Source organism: Nannospalax galili, unplaced genomic scaffold, assembly GCF_000622305.1.
Source record: "Nannospalax galili isolate Female #2095 unplaced genomic scaffold, S.galili_v1.0 scaffold1245, whole genome shotgun sequence".
Taxonomy (NCBI): domain Eukaryota; kingdom Metazoa; phylum Chordata; class Mammalia; order Rodentia; family Spalacidae; genus Nannospalax; species Nannospalax galili.
This window is the reverse complement of record NW_008354009.1, coordinates 263,636-274,664: the sequence shown is the minus strand read 5'-3', so window position 1 is coordinate 274,664 and position 11,029 is coordinate 263,636. Positions and strand designations below refer to the sequence as shown.

The window sequence follows — 11,029 nt, the reverse complement described above, 5'->3', positions numbered from 1 at the left end:
TACTGTTGAAGCTGTTCTTCAAAAGAACAATGAAGCTGATTGTGTGCACCTACAGGCCTTTAATTCCAGCATTTGGGAGGCAAGGCAGGAAGAATCTCTTTGATTTTGAGGCCAGCCTGGTCTACATAGTGATGAAACCCTGTCTCAAATAAAAAAAAAAAAAAAAAGCTGTGAAAATAGGTGACTAGATGGAAGAAAGGAGTGGTGTCAGCGGGAGCGCAGGAAGGACAAGAGGATGATGGGAGGAGTGTAATCATAGTGCAGTGCATGGTGTGAAATTATCAGTACTAGAGAAAAAAGATGCATATGTATTGAAAATAAAAGTAAGTAAAACTTAGCAAATTGGAACAAGAACATTTATGTACATTTCTGTGAGTCAAGTATCCAAGTACAGAGCCAGTTAGGGCCTTTGCCTTCACAAGGCTCTAAGCAAGATGATGTCTGGGCTGACATCATCGACTGAGACCCACTCCTGTGGGGATTGCACTGAGGTTCCCAGTTCTTGACTAGCCATTGGCTAGAGGCCTCAGCACTACGTATATGGGCTTCACAGGTTCAGCATAGGTAGTTTCCATTGGAGCCAGCAAGAAAGCGAGAGTGAAAAGCAGAGCCTCTTCACAGGAGAGTCACTTGAGGGTATGAATCCCAGGAGGTGGGGGTCATTTCTGCTATTGCAGAGCTATCACTTATGATTCCTAAGGTATTTAGGAGGACATTATTTTAGTGTAAAGGAGCCACTTTGTGTGTCTGTTTAGAATGACTGCAATTTATTAAACCTCTTCATTTGAATATTTTGTATTTGCATATCAAATTTTTTTCTAAAATAGAATGTAATTCTTTTTGTTTTTATTTTTTAAGACTGTAAACAAAAGCTGGAACGCCTTAGCAGCCCCATCAGATAAGCTGTATTTATGGAATCCCAAATCTACATACATTAAATCACCACCGTTCTTTGAAAACTTGGTATGACTTTTTATTAGTTTTTTTAAGATACATATTTTTCATTTTACTACTGTGTTTATACAATGTTGTATGTGATTGTGAGTGTACATTGTGCCACAGTGCATATGTGGGGGTCAGAATACAACTTCTGGAATCGGTTTTCTCTTTGCACCACGGCTTCTGGGAAGCCACCTCAGACCATCAGGCTTGGCAGCAGGTGTTTTTACTGCTGACCCACTTCACTGGCCCAACTTTTTATTTTTTTAGCACAAGTTCTTTAAAAGGTTTTTTTCCTTATACAATCTACTGTAATACCCCATAGCCCTTTGTTGACTGCCCATTCTGTTAAAACATTTGTACACTTAGACAGATAATGCTGGAGAGTTTTGTAGTTTTGGCTGAAGGGACTGTTTCTCTGACCAGAGGTTCTGTGTGGCTATGCAAAGACACCACAGAGGGGATGGGAGAAGTCAGGACCCCAGTTTCATTGGCCTCTGAAGTCCTGTATGGTGGTGAAGAAAGAGTGTCATTTGTCATTAGCTTGGGTTCTTCTTGCTTTGAGACGGGTAGTGCCAATATTTCACCTTCTATTCAAGGTTAAGATACGGATGTTTTGAGTAAATTTACCTTACTTTTCTAAGTATTGTTGCTATGAATCTATAAATTAGAATTTTCCACCAATTGATGTAGAACTTTAAGTCTGGTTCACCTACTATTGAGTTCACCTAGTGACCTGTCTGAGAAATGTATGCTGACTTGTTGCATTCTTCACTAGACTTTGGATCTCCAGCCCCCCAAGTCTATAGTGGATGCCTATGTACTACTAAATTTGGGAGATTCGGTAACAACCGACCATATCTCTCCAGCTGGAAATATTGCAAGAAATAGCCCTGCTGCTCGCTACTTAACTAACAGAGGGTAAGTGTGAGCCAGGCAGGAAAGCAAGAGTGGCATCAGCACAGTGGAGAAGCTGGTCCTCCTCTTTTCACGTAGTCTGTTTGGGACAGACTCATTTTTCACTGGAGCCTGCTGCTTGAAAGCCAGTTGATGTGTTGCTTAGTAGCACCACGGGAGCACTCATGAATCACAGCAGTGGCAGGGAGAGAGACCTTTTTGAGCAAGTGTATTCCTTAGGCTCAAAGGTCATCCCTCTCCCTGGCTGCGGCAGAGACTGCTGTAGGCCTGGCAATGATAGAACCCAACATGTATTGTTGTGTCCTGGTTGAGAAACTTGTTTAGAGAACTGCTTCAAGAATTTACAGCTAACTCACCCCTGTACCAGATCCTCAGACATGCCAGTATTTATAGGTACATTATCTGCTGTCATCTGAGTATTGATACTGAATGTGGTGGATCCCAGATGTGATTTTCCAGGAGACTCATGTGGGGAGATAAAAATTCCTGATTTCTGTTCTGACCTCCTGAATCAATTCCTTCAGAGATAGGGCTCAGAGCAAATTGGAGAAACACAGTCCAAATGCTTTTTTCTCTAGGTGCAATTCTCTTGGCATAGGAACTCTTTAGGGAATCAGTGTAAGAAAATATAATGCCTACCTCAAACCCTGGCATTTTGCATAGGATTTCAAGGGTTCTTAGGCATGCTTGCCTGGTCCTGAAGCCTACCCATAAGCTCTCTCAATCCCCAAAACAGATCTGACAGTTAAATCATGTTTAACATTCACCCCTAGTATGGCAAGGGTCATGCCAGTGAACAGGTCATTGTTTACTATAAGATACTGTTCTTGGCATCACAAAGTTCCTTTTATTGGTTCTCCCTGATAACTTTCTTCTGATGTGGGCAACAGAAGTAACTTGTGCCTCTTTGGCCCTGCAGTGATTTTTATCTTCTGAAAGTTGTACATTATGTTGCCAGTACATTGCTTTGCTTCCCTTTACCTTGGGTTCCTGATCAAGGTCAAATTCAGACCTACCTCTGGTTAGTTTATGGAGCATATTTAGTTGTCTCCCAATCACTGCACCATCTAACTGGCCCCCCTATTATTTTTAATTTATCTTTTAAAGAAAAAAAAATATATATATATATTATTTTAAGTGTATGAGTGTATTGCCTGCATATATTAAGTGCACCTATGTCATGCAGTACCCATGGAGGTCAGAAGAGGGCATCGAATTCCCTGGACCTAGGTGCCAAGAACTGAACCCGGATCCTCTGCAAAAGCAGTTAGTGCTCTCTACTGAGCCGTCTCTCCAGCCCCTCATTCGGCTCTTTACCTCATGTATCTATGTAGGCAACCTACTAAATTAAGAGGATAAATACTCTTGTAGGATTCCTCCTAATCCTTATGCCCAGATTTGAAAGACCCTGGAGAGGACTGATTCCTGCCGACCCCACCCCACCCCCACCCTTGTTGGGTACAGCTTTGGGTACAGCCCATGCCATGGAGAACAGTGCCTGGCAGATTGGGGAAATGGTTACATTTATGACATTTCTTTTTTGGATGTAAGCTGTGTGTTGTCTTTGCTCACTTCACTGAAGAGCGCCTTTCCTGCTTTTGTTACCAGCCTCACTCCGCGAGACTTCAACTCTTATGGCTCCCGCCGGGGCAATGACGCCATCATGGCACGGGGCACATTTGCCAACATTCGCTTGCTGAACAAATTTCTAAACAAGCAGGCACCACAGACTGTACATCTTCCTTCTGGAGAAACCGTGAGTCTTGTCTGCCTCCATTCAGGCACCAGTGTTCCTGAGGCCCTAGAGACCCGCAGTTTCACAGTTTCAGCTTTCCTCTTCAGTCTCCTCTTTCCTCATGGCTGCCACCGACCTCTGCTTTCTGCAGTTCCTTTGCTAGGTGCCCATCCCATCACTGGTAGAGATTGCAACCTCTTCTTACTTGGGGATTCTGCACCATGGTTTAAGTCTCAGTTCCTAGACTCTGGGTGAAATTTCATCTGTGTTTAAGTATGTTAGAGAATGTCCAGATTAACTTAGGGGCTATTTATCAAGAAGGGCTATTGTGTGTCCTTATTGGTATGTTTTTAAATTCACTGCATGCACCAGGAAGAGAAGGACTATGGAGGCCCTTGAGACATGCCTGAGTCCCAAAGCAGCCATTTGAAGCTGATGCATACACTGGGTTGTTTACTTGCAGCAGTGGAGCCTGGGCCAGCTAGTTACCTCTCTAGGCTTTATCTTTTTTTTTTTTTTTTTTTTTTTTTTTTTTTTTTTTTTTTTTTTTTAATTTGTAAAGTAGAAATAACACCAACCATACGTAACTCTTAGGCCAAAACAAAATGTAAAATCCAGGACAGTGTCTACCACATGTGTACATCCTCAAGGAGTACTATGAAACTGCCCGAAAACTGTTTGACCTCCTCCTTGAAAACAGCCCCTCCAGTTTATTTAAAAATGATGGTAGCTGAGCTGAAGAGATGGCTCAGTGGTTAAGAGCACTGCCTGCTCTTGCAGAGGACCCATGTTCAGTTTCCAGCACCCATAAGGCAGCTATGAACCGTCCTTAACTCCAGTTCCAGGGGAATCTGAAGCCCTCTTCTGACCTCGGCATTGCACGACATGGTTGCACTCACATACATGCAGGCAATACACTCATACACATAAAAATAATAATAATAATAAAATATTTTAAAAAAAATAATGGTAGCTAATATTTCTGTGGAACTTGCTGCAGTGCTGTTCTAAGCTCTTTGCACACATTGACAAACTTAGTCCTAATAACAGTCCTTTGAAGTTTGTGTGATCATCTGTGTTTTATTTGAGAATGTGAAGCATAGAAGGTCAACTCACACATTGGGAAAGATAAGGTTAGAGACCATGAGTCAGGCTCTGATGTCAGTGTTCCTTGCTATCCCATACATGCTTCCTCACTCAGAAATGACTGCATTTTTGTTAAGCAAATTAGTGACTGGGTCCTTACCAGGGCTATGATAAGCTGAACTAGCACACTGAATAATGGAATGCCTGAGACCAAGGGGGAAGGCATGTCGTTGCCCTTCGGAGAAGGGCCCAATAAGCTGTGTTGGCGTAGCTCTTACTTTTTGATTGTGTAAGTTATCTAGTCAGGTGTTATTGTCTCATCTTAAATAAGGAGACAGAGTCAGGGATGGGCAGAATTTGAACCAAGATTTGAATTTAAGAGTTCTAGACAAAGAATAGTGGGCAGGGTGGGGAGTGGGTAGAGTCAGGACAGACCGATATTGCAAAAAGTAAAAACTAAGAAAAAGAACATTCTCCTCAGAGATTCTCCATTGGTATAAAAGAACAGTCACAAGCCAAGAGTCTTGTAAATATAAAAGAAAAAAAAAAAAAAAAGATTCAAAGGAGATCTGATCTGTTTAGAAAATTCCTGGGAATATAGAATGTCATCCCTGGGAGTGGTAAATAGAAAATTCAAGAAAAAGATGTAAAAGAATTAAGAACTGAGCTCAGGTGGCTTAACATCTGATGAAAGAGAAATCCTAAGAAAGAAAATGGGCTGGAGAAATGGCTCAGAGGTTAAGAGCACTCACTTGCTGTGCTTGCAGAGGACCTGGGTTCAGTTTCCAGCCCCTACATGGCACCTAACAGCTGCCATGAGTTCCAGGGGATCTGGTGCCCTCTTCTGGTTTCCATTGGAACCTGCATGTGTGTGGTGCACATGCATACACTTGGGGACACACACATACACATAAAAATTTAAAATAAATCTTAAAAGAAAACAAAATGGGAGGAAAGACATTACCAGTTAAATAATACAAGGAATATGTTTTGAAAGGCCCCACTGAACATTAGCCACAGCATTTCAGGGACCCTATCAAGTCACATCATTTGAAATGAAGGAAAAAGAAAGACAGACGCCTCTGCTAGAGAGGAAGCACCAGCTTACAGGCAGTGAGGTGTCCTGGTGTTTCAGACTTCTGACAGCAAAGCTGGAACTGAGACTGCACATGATAATCACTCTTAGTCAAATACAGTTGAAGTTGTGGAGCATTCAGATAGTCACAAGCTTAAAAGGCACCCAGCAGTCCTTCCTGGGAAGCTCCTTTGTCAACATGATGCCCCCAAATGAGGAACTCGCCCAAAAGAGAAAGATGTAGGATCCAGGAATGGGAACGAAGGGAATCCCCAGAATTCTGCTGAGGGAAGCTTCCTCTGCCACAGGAGTGCATCAGCAGGAGAGGTGTTGGTCCACTTGGAAAAGCAGCAGTGACTCCTTGAGTAACACTGCCATGACAGAGATTTCTAACACTGCAGTGTTAGTTGACCCTTTGCTGGCCTGTATTGACTCATGCTTCCATTCAGCCTTGCTACTCTGCCTTCCACCTGCCCGTGGAAGGCAGGAGGAATTTGAATTTTGTATGCTTTCAAGACATACCACCTTGTGTTTGTTACTCTAACTGACCACTGCTTCGTCTCTGAATTGGGGCCAAAACCCAGGCTTCATAAGATTCTGGTTTTTAAATTTCCAAAATGGTTTGGTCAATGGGAGAAAAATTTTTTAAAAAGGAAAATATGATGTAGTTTTCCACACACCTCCCCATGCCCTAGGATTTTAATGTTTTTGTAAAACTAAACAACAGTTACATTTTAGTCAAAAGTAAAGTTCAATTTGTAGAAACAAACAAATGGACTTACCTAGGGACTTGTAGACCACATAACCAGTTTTGAGTTTTCCATGGACTCAGCTGTCTACAGATCCTGTACTCTCACCAGGCTTCCCAGTACCTGTGTCCCCACTCTTTACCTTTTTTGTATCTGTAAAACCTCCCTCTTCTCTTCCTCAGCTTGATGTGTTTGATGCTGCTGAGAGGTACCAGCAGGCTGGACTTCCTCTGATTGTTCTGGCTGGCAAAGAGTATGGCTCAGGCAGCTCCCGAGACTGGGCAGCCAAGGGCCCTTTCCTGCTGGTATGTATGGAACAGAGACTTCCCGGGGGGCAGTTGCCCTCTGGACTGGAGTGGGAGTTGGGAGAGTTCTCAGGAATAAAGTCTATGGCTTTGCTTCCCAAGATGTTGTGAAAGAGCAAACTGTGAAAAGCTTGTGGTGTTCATTCATCACCTTCCTCTTGGAGGATCTAGATTTACTCCATTGAGCAAAGGGTACCAGTCAAAGGTTCAGGTATATCAAGGCTACTCGGGACTGGCATCTGGCAACGTTTGGGGTATCTTAGAAAACTTTGAAGGAAGACCTGTGAAGTCTCCTACATTGTTTTCAGAGGTGTATATATGCAGCTGTCTTTCTTTTATAGGAAGAACTCTCTCAGCTTTCATAACATTCTCAGAACTTGCAGACCCTAAATTTTAAGACCATTGTCCTGGTTGGAATGTAAGGAGTTGGGTGTAAGCTGTTGTCTGTCAGGTTCATAGAAGGGAGCATCAAGGAGCTGAGACTTATTCAGGAGTTAGGTCAAGTAGGGATGTGTACTTTTTATAACACTAAAATTCCGCTCTGGAAGTGATTCTAGAGTTTGGAAACACCTGTGGAATTTTTTTCTTTTAGTGCCTATTTTACGTGTCCTCCCTAGAGTCCTTCAAGTGATAGAAAAAGGTCTGGACATTGGTGTTTTAAAAGCCTCCTTGAGATTGTAATATGTAGCAGCTTTAACAACTATGGCTTTGTAGCCAGGGTTCCTGAAACACAAAAATTACTGTCCCACCTACCTCGTGCTCCCTGCAGGGTTCAGGTGCTATAGATTTGGAACGGTATCCAAGCATCAGTGTTTTAACAAAGTCTCCAAAGGAGCTTAGTACAGTGTAGCATGCCCTGGAGACCAAGAGACCTTTTAGGGTGCCTTAATATATGGTTTTTAATACTATTAGTGACTATTAGGGATATCTAGTTAATTGGGTTAACTGCTATACTGATTACTGCTGTAGAGTGCCATTTGTACACTGATAATAAAATGTCCTTTATAGAAAGCTTAATATCAACACTATTCAGTGCAGTTTGATCCTTGAAACCAGAAGTGTAAAAGCAGTATACAGTAATTATTTATTTTATAGTATATTCTGAAAGTTCATTTTTTAAATTTTAATTAAACCCTCTGTGTTTGCTGATGCACCTGCAGTGCAAAAGAATATAACTGTCTTTATGCTGTTTTGTGATATACAATCTGGATACAGTAGAAATTTGCTAAGAGATCTTGTATTTCCTAAGTGGCTAAGTACATAGACAACATGGGTTCAAATACTCTATCCTAGCACTTCCTTAGTAGAAGGGAATAGTTATAGCATCTGCCGTTTCTCAAGGTTGGTAGAAGGTGGAAGAAAATTCATTTATGTGCTTACATAGTACTGGTACATTATAGGTACTCAAGTTAGACTCACTGCTGACTTATTTATAACTAGATAACATTTTAGATGAAAGACTAACAGGTAATTAAAATCTAGCTGTGAGAACTTTCTGAAGAAAGCTTTTGTAAAGTTTCTGTATACCTAAGGAAAAAGTTGGAACTGTGTTCAAACTGCTCTTTTGGCTCATCAGGGAATCAAAGCTGTTCTGGCCGAGAGTTATGAGCGCATTCACCGCAGTAACCTGGTGGGAATGGGGGTGATCCCCCTTGAGTATCTCCCAGGTGAGAATGCAGACTCTCTGGGACTCACGGGACGTGAACGATACACTATCAGCATTCCTGAAAACCTTAAGCCATGCATGAAAGTTCAGATCAAGGTAAGCGGAGTTTCTCAGGCAGGACCTCCTGTAAGGGCCCTTTGTGATCCTCTTCATAGGACATTTTGGGAGGGAAAATAATTCCTTGGTAGGATGACATTAGGCGTCCTCCTGGCACCCTCTGCTTGCCTCACATATAGGGAGGATGACACTTGCTGATCGTGTCTGCCCTAGCTCCTAGTGTTCCTCGCTTCCGAGCTGAGCTCCCATCCCCAACCAGCATCACTAGCTCCCTTCTCAAAATCTCTTGCATCCCGGAGGATGTAATAAAAGTTCAGAGGTGACATTTTCATGTATCTAAAAATCCGCCCCCCCTTTTTTTAAAATACGAAAATGTGACCAACAAATCCTACTTGTACTCCCCGGAGCTTCATCCTGGGCCCCAGGCTTTAATTGGCTCTATTGTGGTAATGACATATCCTTGGAGAGGCCAAGATGAAGTGCCCAGCACCAGTGTCCCAAGGTGATTGGGCACCTGCCGAGGCAGCTGCTGATGTCTCTTGCAGACTTGGGTCAGTGCCTAAGGGACAACCTCAGTGAGACCTTGCTGTCCAGAGGCATGTCCAGAAAGGTTCAGTAAAAACCATCCCAGTATCACTCATGGCTGCTGCCTAGAGAGGCTGTTTTTACTTCCCATGTGCCTCTTAGCCTGCATCCTTAATTCTGCAGTGCTTCTCAACCTTCAGTTGCCAGATAAACTCCTAAGGGTCTTGTTGAATACAGATTCTAATCAGGTAGGTCTGGCTGGACCCAGTGACTCCCTGTTCCTACCCGGCACTGCTGGCGTGTGGCCCACACCTGGACTGGCAGGCTAGAAGGGAGCCAGATGGAGTCTCCCTGAAGCAGGTGCCTCAGCCACTCTCAGTAGTGCTCTGCTTCTTTGCCATTGCAGCTGGACACGGGGAAGACCTTCCAGGCTGTGATGAGGTTCGACACTGACGTGGAGCTCACTTACTTCCGCAATGGGGGCATCCTGAACTATATGATCCGTAAGATGGCTCAGTAGGCACTGGCTTCTCAGGAGACCATGGTGCTGCACCCAACAAGGCCCTGGTCCCAAGCCAGCCAAGGCCTGATGGAGTAGTTGCCTCTACCTCCACGAGAGTGCTGCCATGATGATGGAGCAAATGGGTGCTGCCATTCCTGGAGGCACAGAGCCAGGAGTTTCTACATTCTCTATTTGTTAATTTTTTTTACCCTTTTCTGTAATTTGGAATCTAGAATCATGGGAAGGTCAATAGTACCAAAAGGAGAACTAGCTTGTCTTTAAAGTTACTGATCACAGGACATTGATTTTTTTCACTCTTAATTAATCTTTGACTGAACACTAGCCAGTATTCGCAGAAGTGTCACACACCTGCCCTTGTTGTTGTTCTGTTTTCCTCTGCCCAATGAAACTCTTCCCTGGAGGGCCTGTCCTCTGCATTTCACACCAGTGTTAACTGACATAGGTAGATAAGAACTTTTTCACACTTCAAATCACAGTAGTGATGTGATTCTCCCCTTCCAAATGAACAATCCAGAGACCTCGTGGATAGGTCAGCCATTGAAAGTGTTTGATTATGTATCTTTTCATCAACATAAGAGAGATTTTCTTTTACTGTCTTTAACATTTGTCAAGAAGGGAACTTTGTTTGGAAGTGGTTGGGGAAAGAGCCAGGATTTCTGATTTGAATAAGATTAAATATATTTTCATGGAAAATTTGTTGACTTTGGAATTGAGTTTTGTTGGGAACGTGACCACAGTTTTGTGATGCCAAGAGGCCTATCTTCCCGAAACCTGAAAGACTTTCGTGTTCTGCTGTTTGTACAACTGCACCTGAACTGCAGACACAGAGGGAATGTTGAGGAGCCAGTGTGCTACCTGACCTGTTTGAGCAGCAGACTAAAAGGAAGAGGGGCTTGGTGGCAGGAGCAGGGTGTGAACATGGTGAGTAAACTGCAGCCTCTTATGTCCACAAGTCCATTTGCCCCTTTTCATAACTAAACTTGTCTCACGGCGTGCCTTAGTTTGCCTAGGCTCCCATTACAAAATGCCACAAAATGTAAGTCGCAGTTCTTCCCCGCCCCCATTCATCCTCTCTGAAAGCCAGCTTGCCACTTTTTTTGGCTATTTGGAGTCTTGTAGTTCCACATTGCTTTTATTTCTGTGAAAAATATCATTGGAAAAGATGCCTTTGGAAATGTGGTGTGATTGCATTGAATCCGCCTTAGTCTAAACATGGTAAAAACCTTAATTCTTCCACTGCATGATCATAGAATTTTTTTTCGTATCTCTGGATACTCTTCAACTTACTTTTATCAGGTTTTTATAGTTTTAGATATACAAATCTTTTACTTCTTTGGTTAAACTTAATCCTAAGCATTATTTTGTACCTATTAAAAATAGGATTGCTTTCTTGATTTCTTTTTCAGGTAGCACATTTTTGTATACAAAATGCTACTGATTTTTGTATGCTG

The 11,029-nt window shown here is 42.7% G+C and overlaps 1 protein-coding gene across 1 annotated transcript in view; it reads left to right on the top strand.

The window, feature by feature from the left end:
* Aco1 (aconitase 1) overlaps positions 1–10,266 on the top strand; it is a 57,756-nt gene extending 47,490 nt beyond the window's left edge. The window contains exons 16-21 of the mRNA XM_008851092.2: positions 859–963; positions 1,718–1,860; positions 3,466–3,613; positions 6,685–6,807; positions 8,384–8,569; positions 9,462–10,266. Coding sequence (XP_008849314.1) covers positions 859–963; positions 1,718–1,860; positions 3,466–3,613; positions 6,685–6,807; positions 8,384–8,569; positions 9,462–9,575 — 819 coding nt within the window. The 3' untranslated portion in view covers positions 9,576–10,266. The remainder of the gene's footprint in view (positions 1–858; positions 964–1,717; positions 1,861–3,465; positions 3,614–6,684; positions 6,808–8,383; positions 8,570–9,461) is intronic.
* Positions 10,267–11,029: the final 763 nt, after the last annotated feature.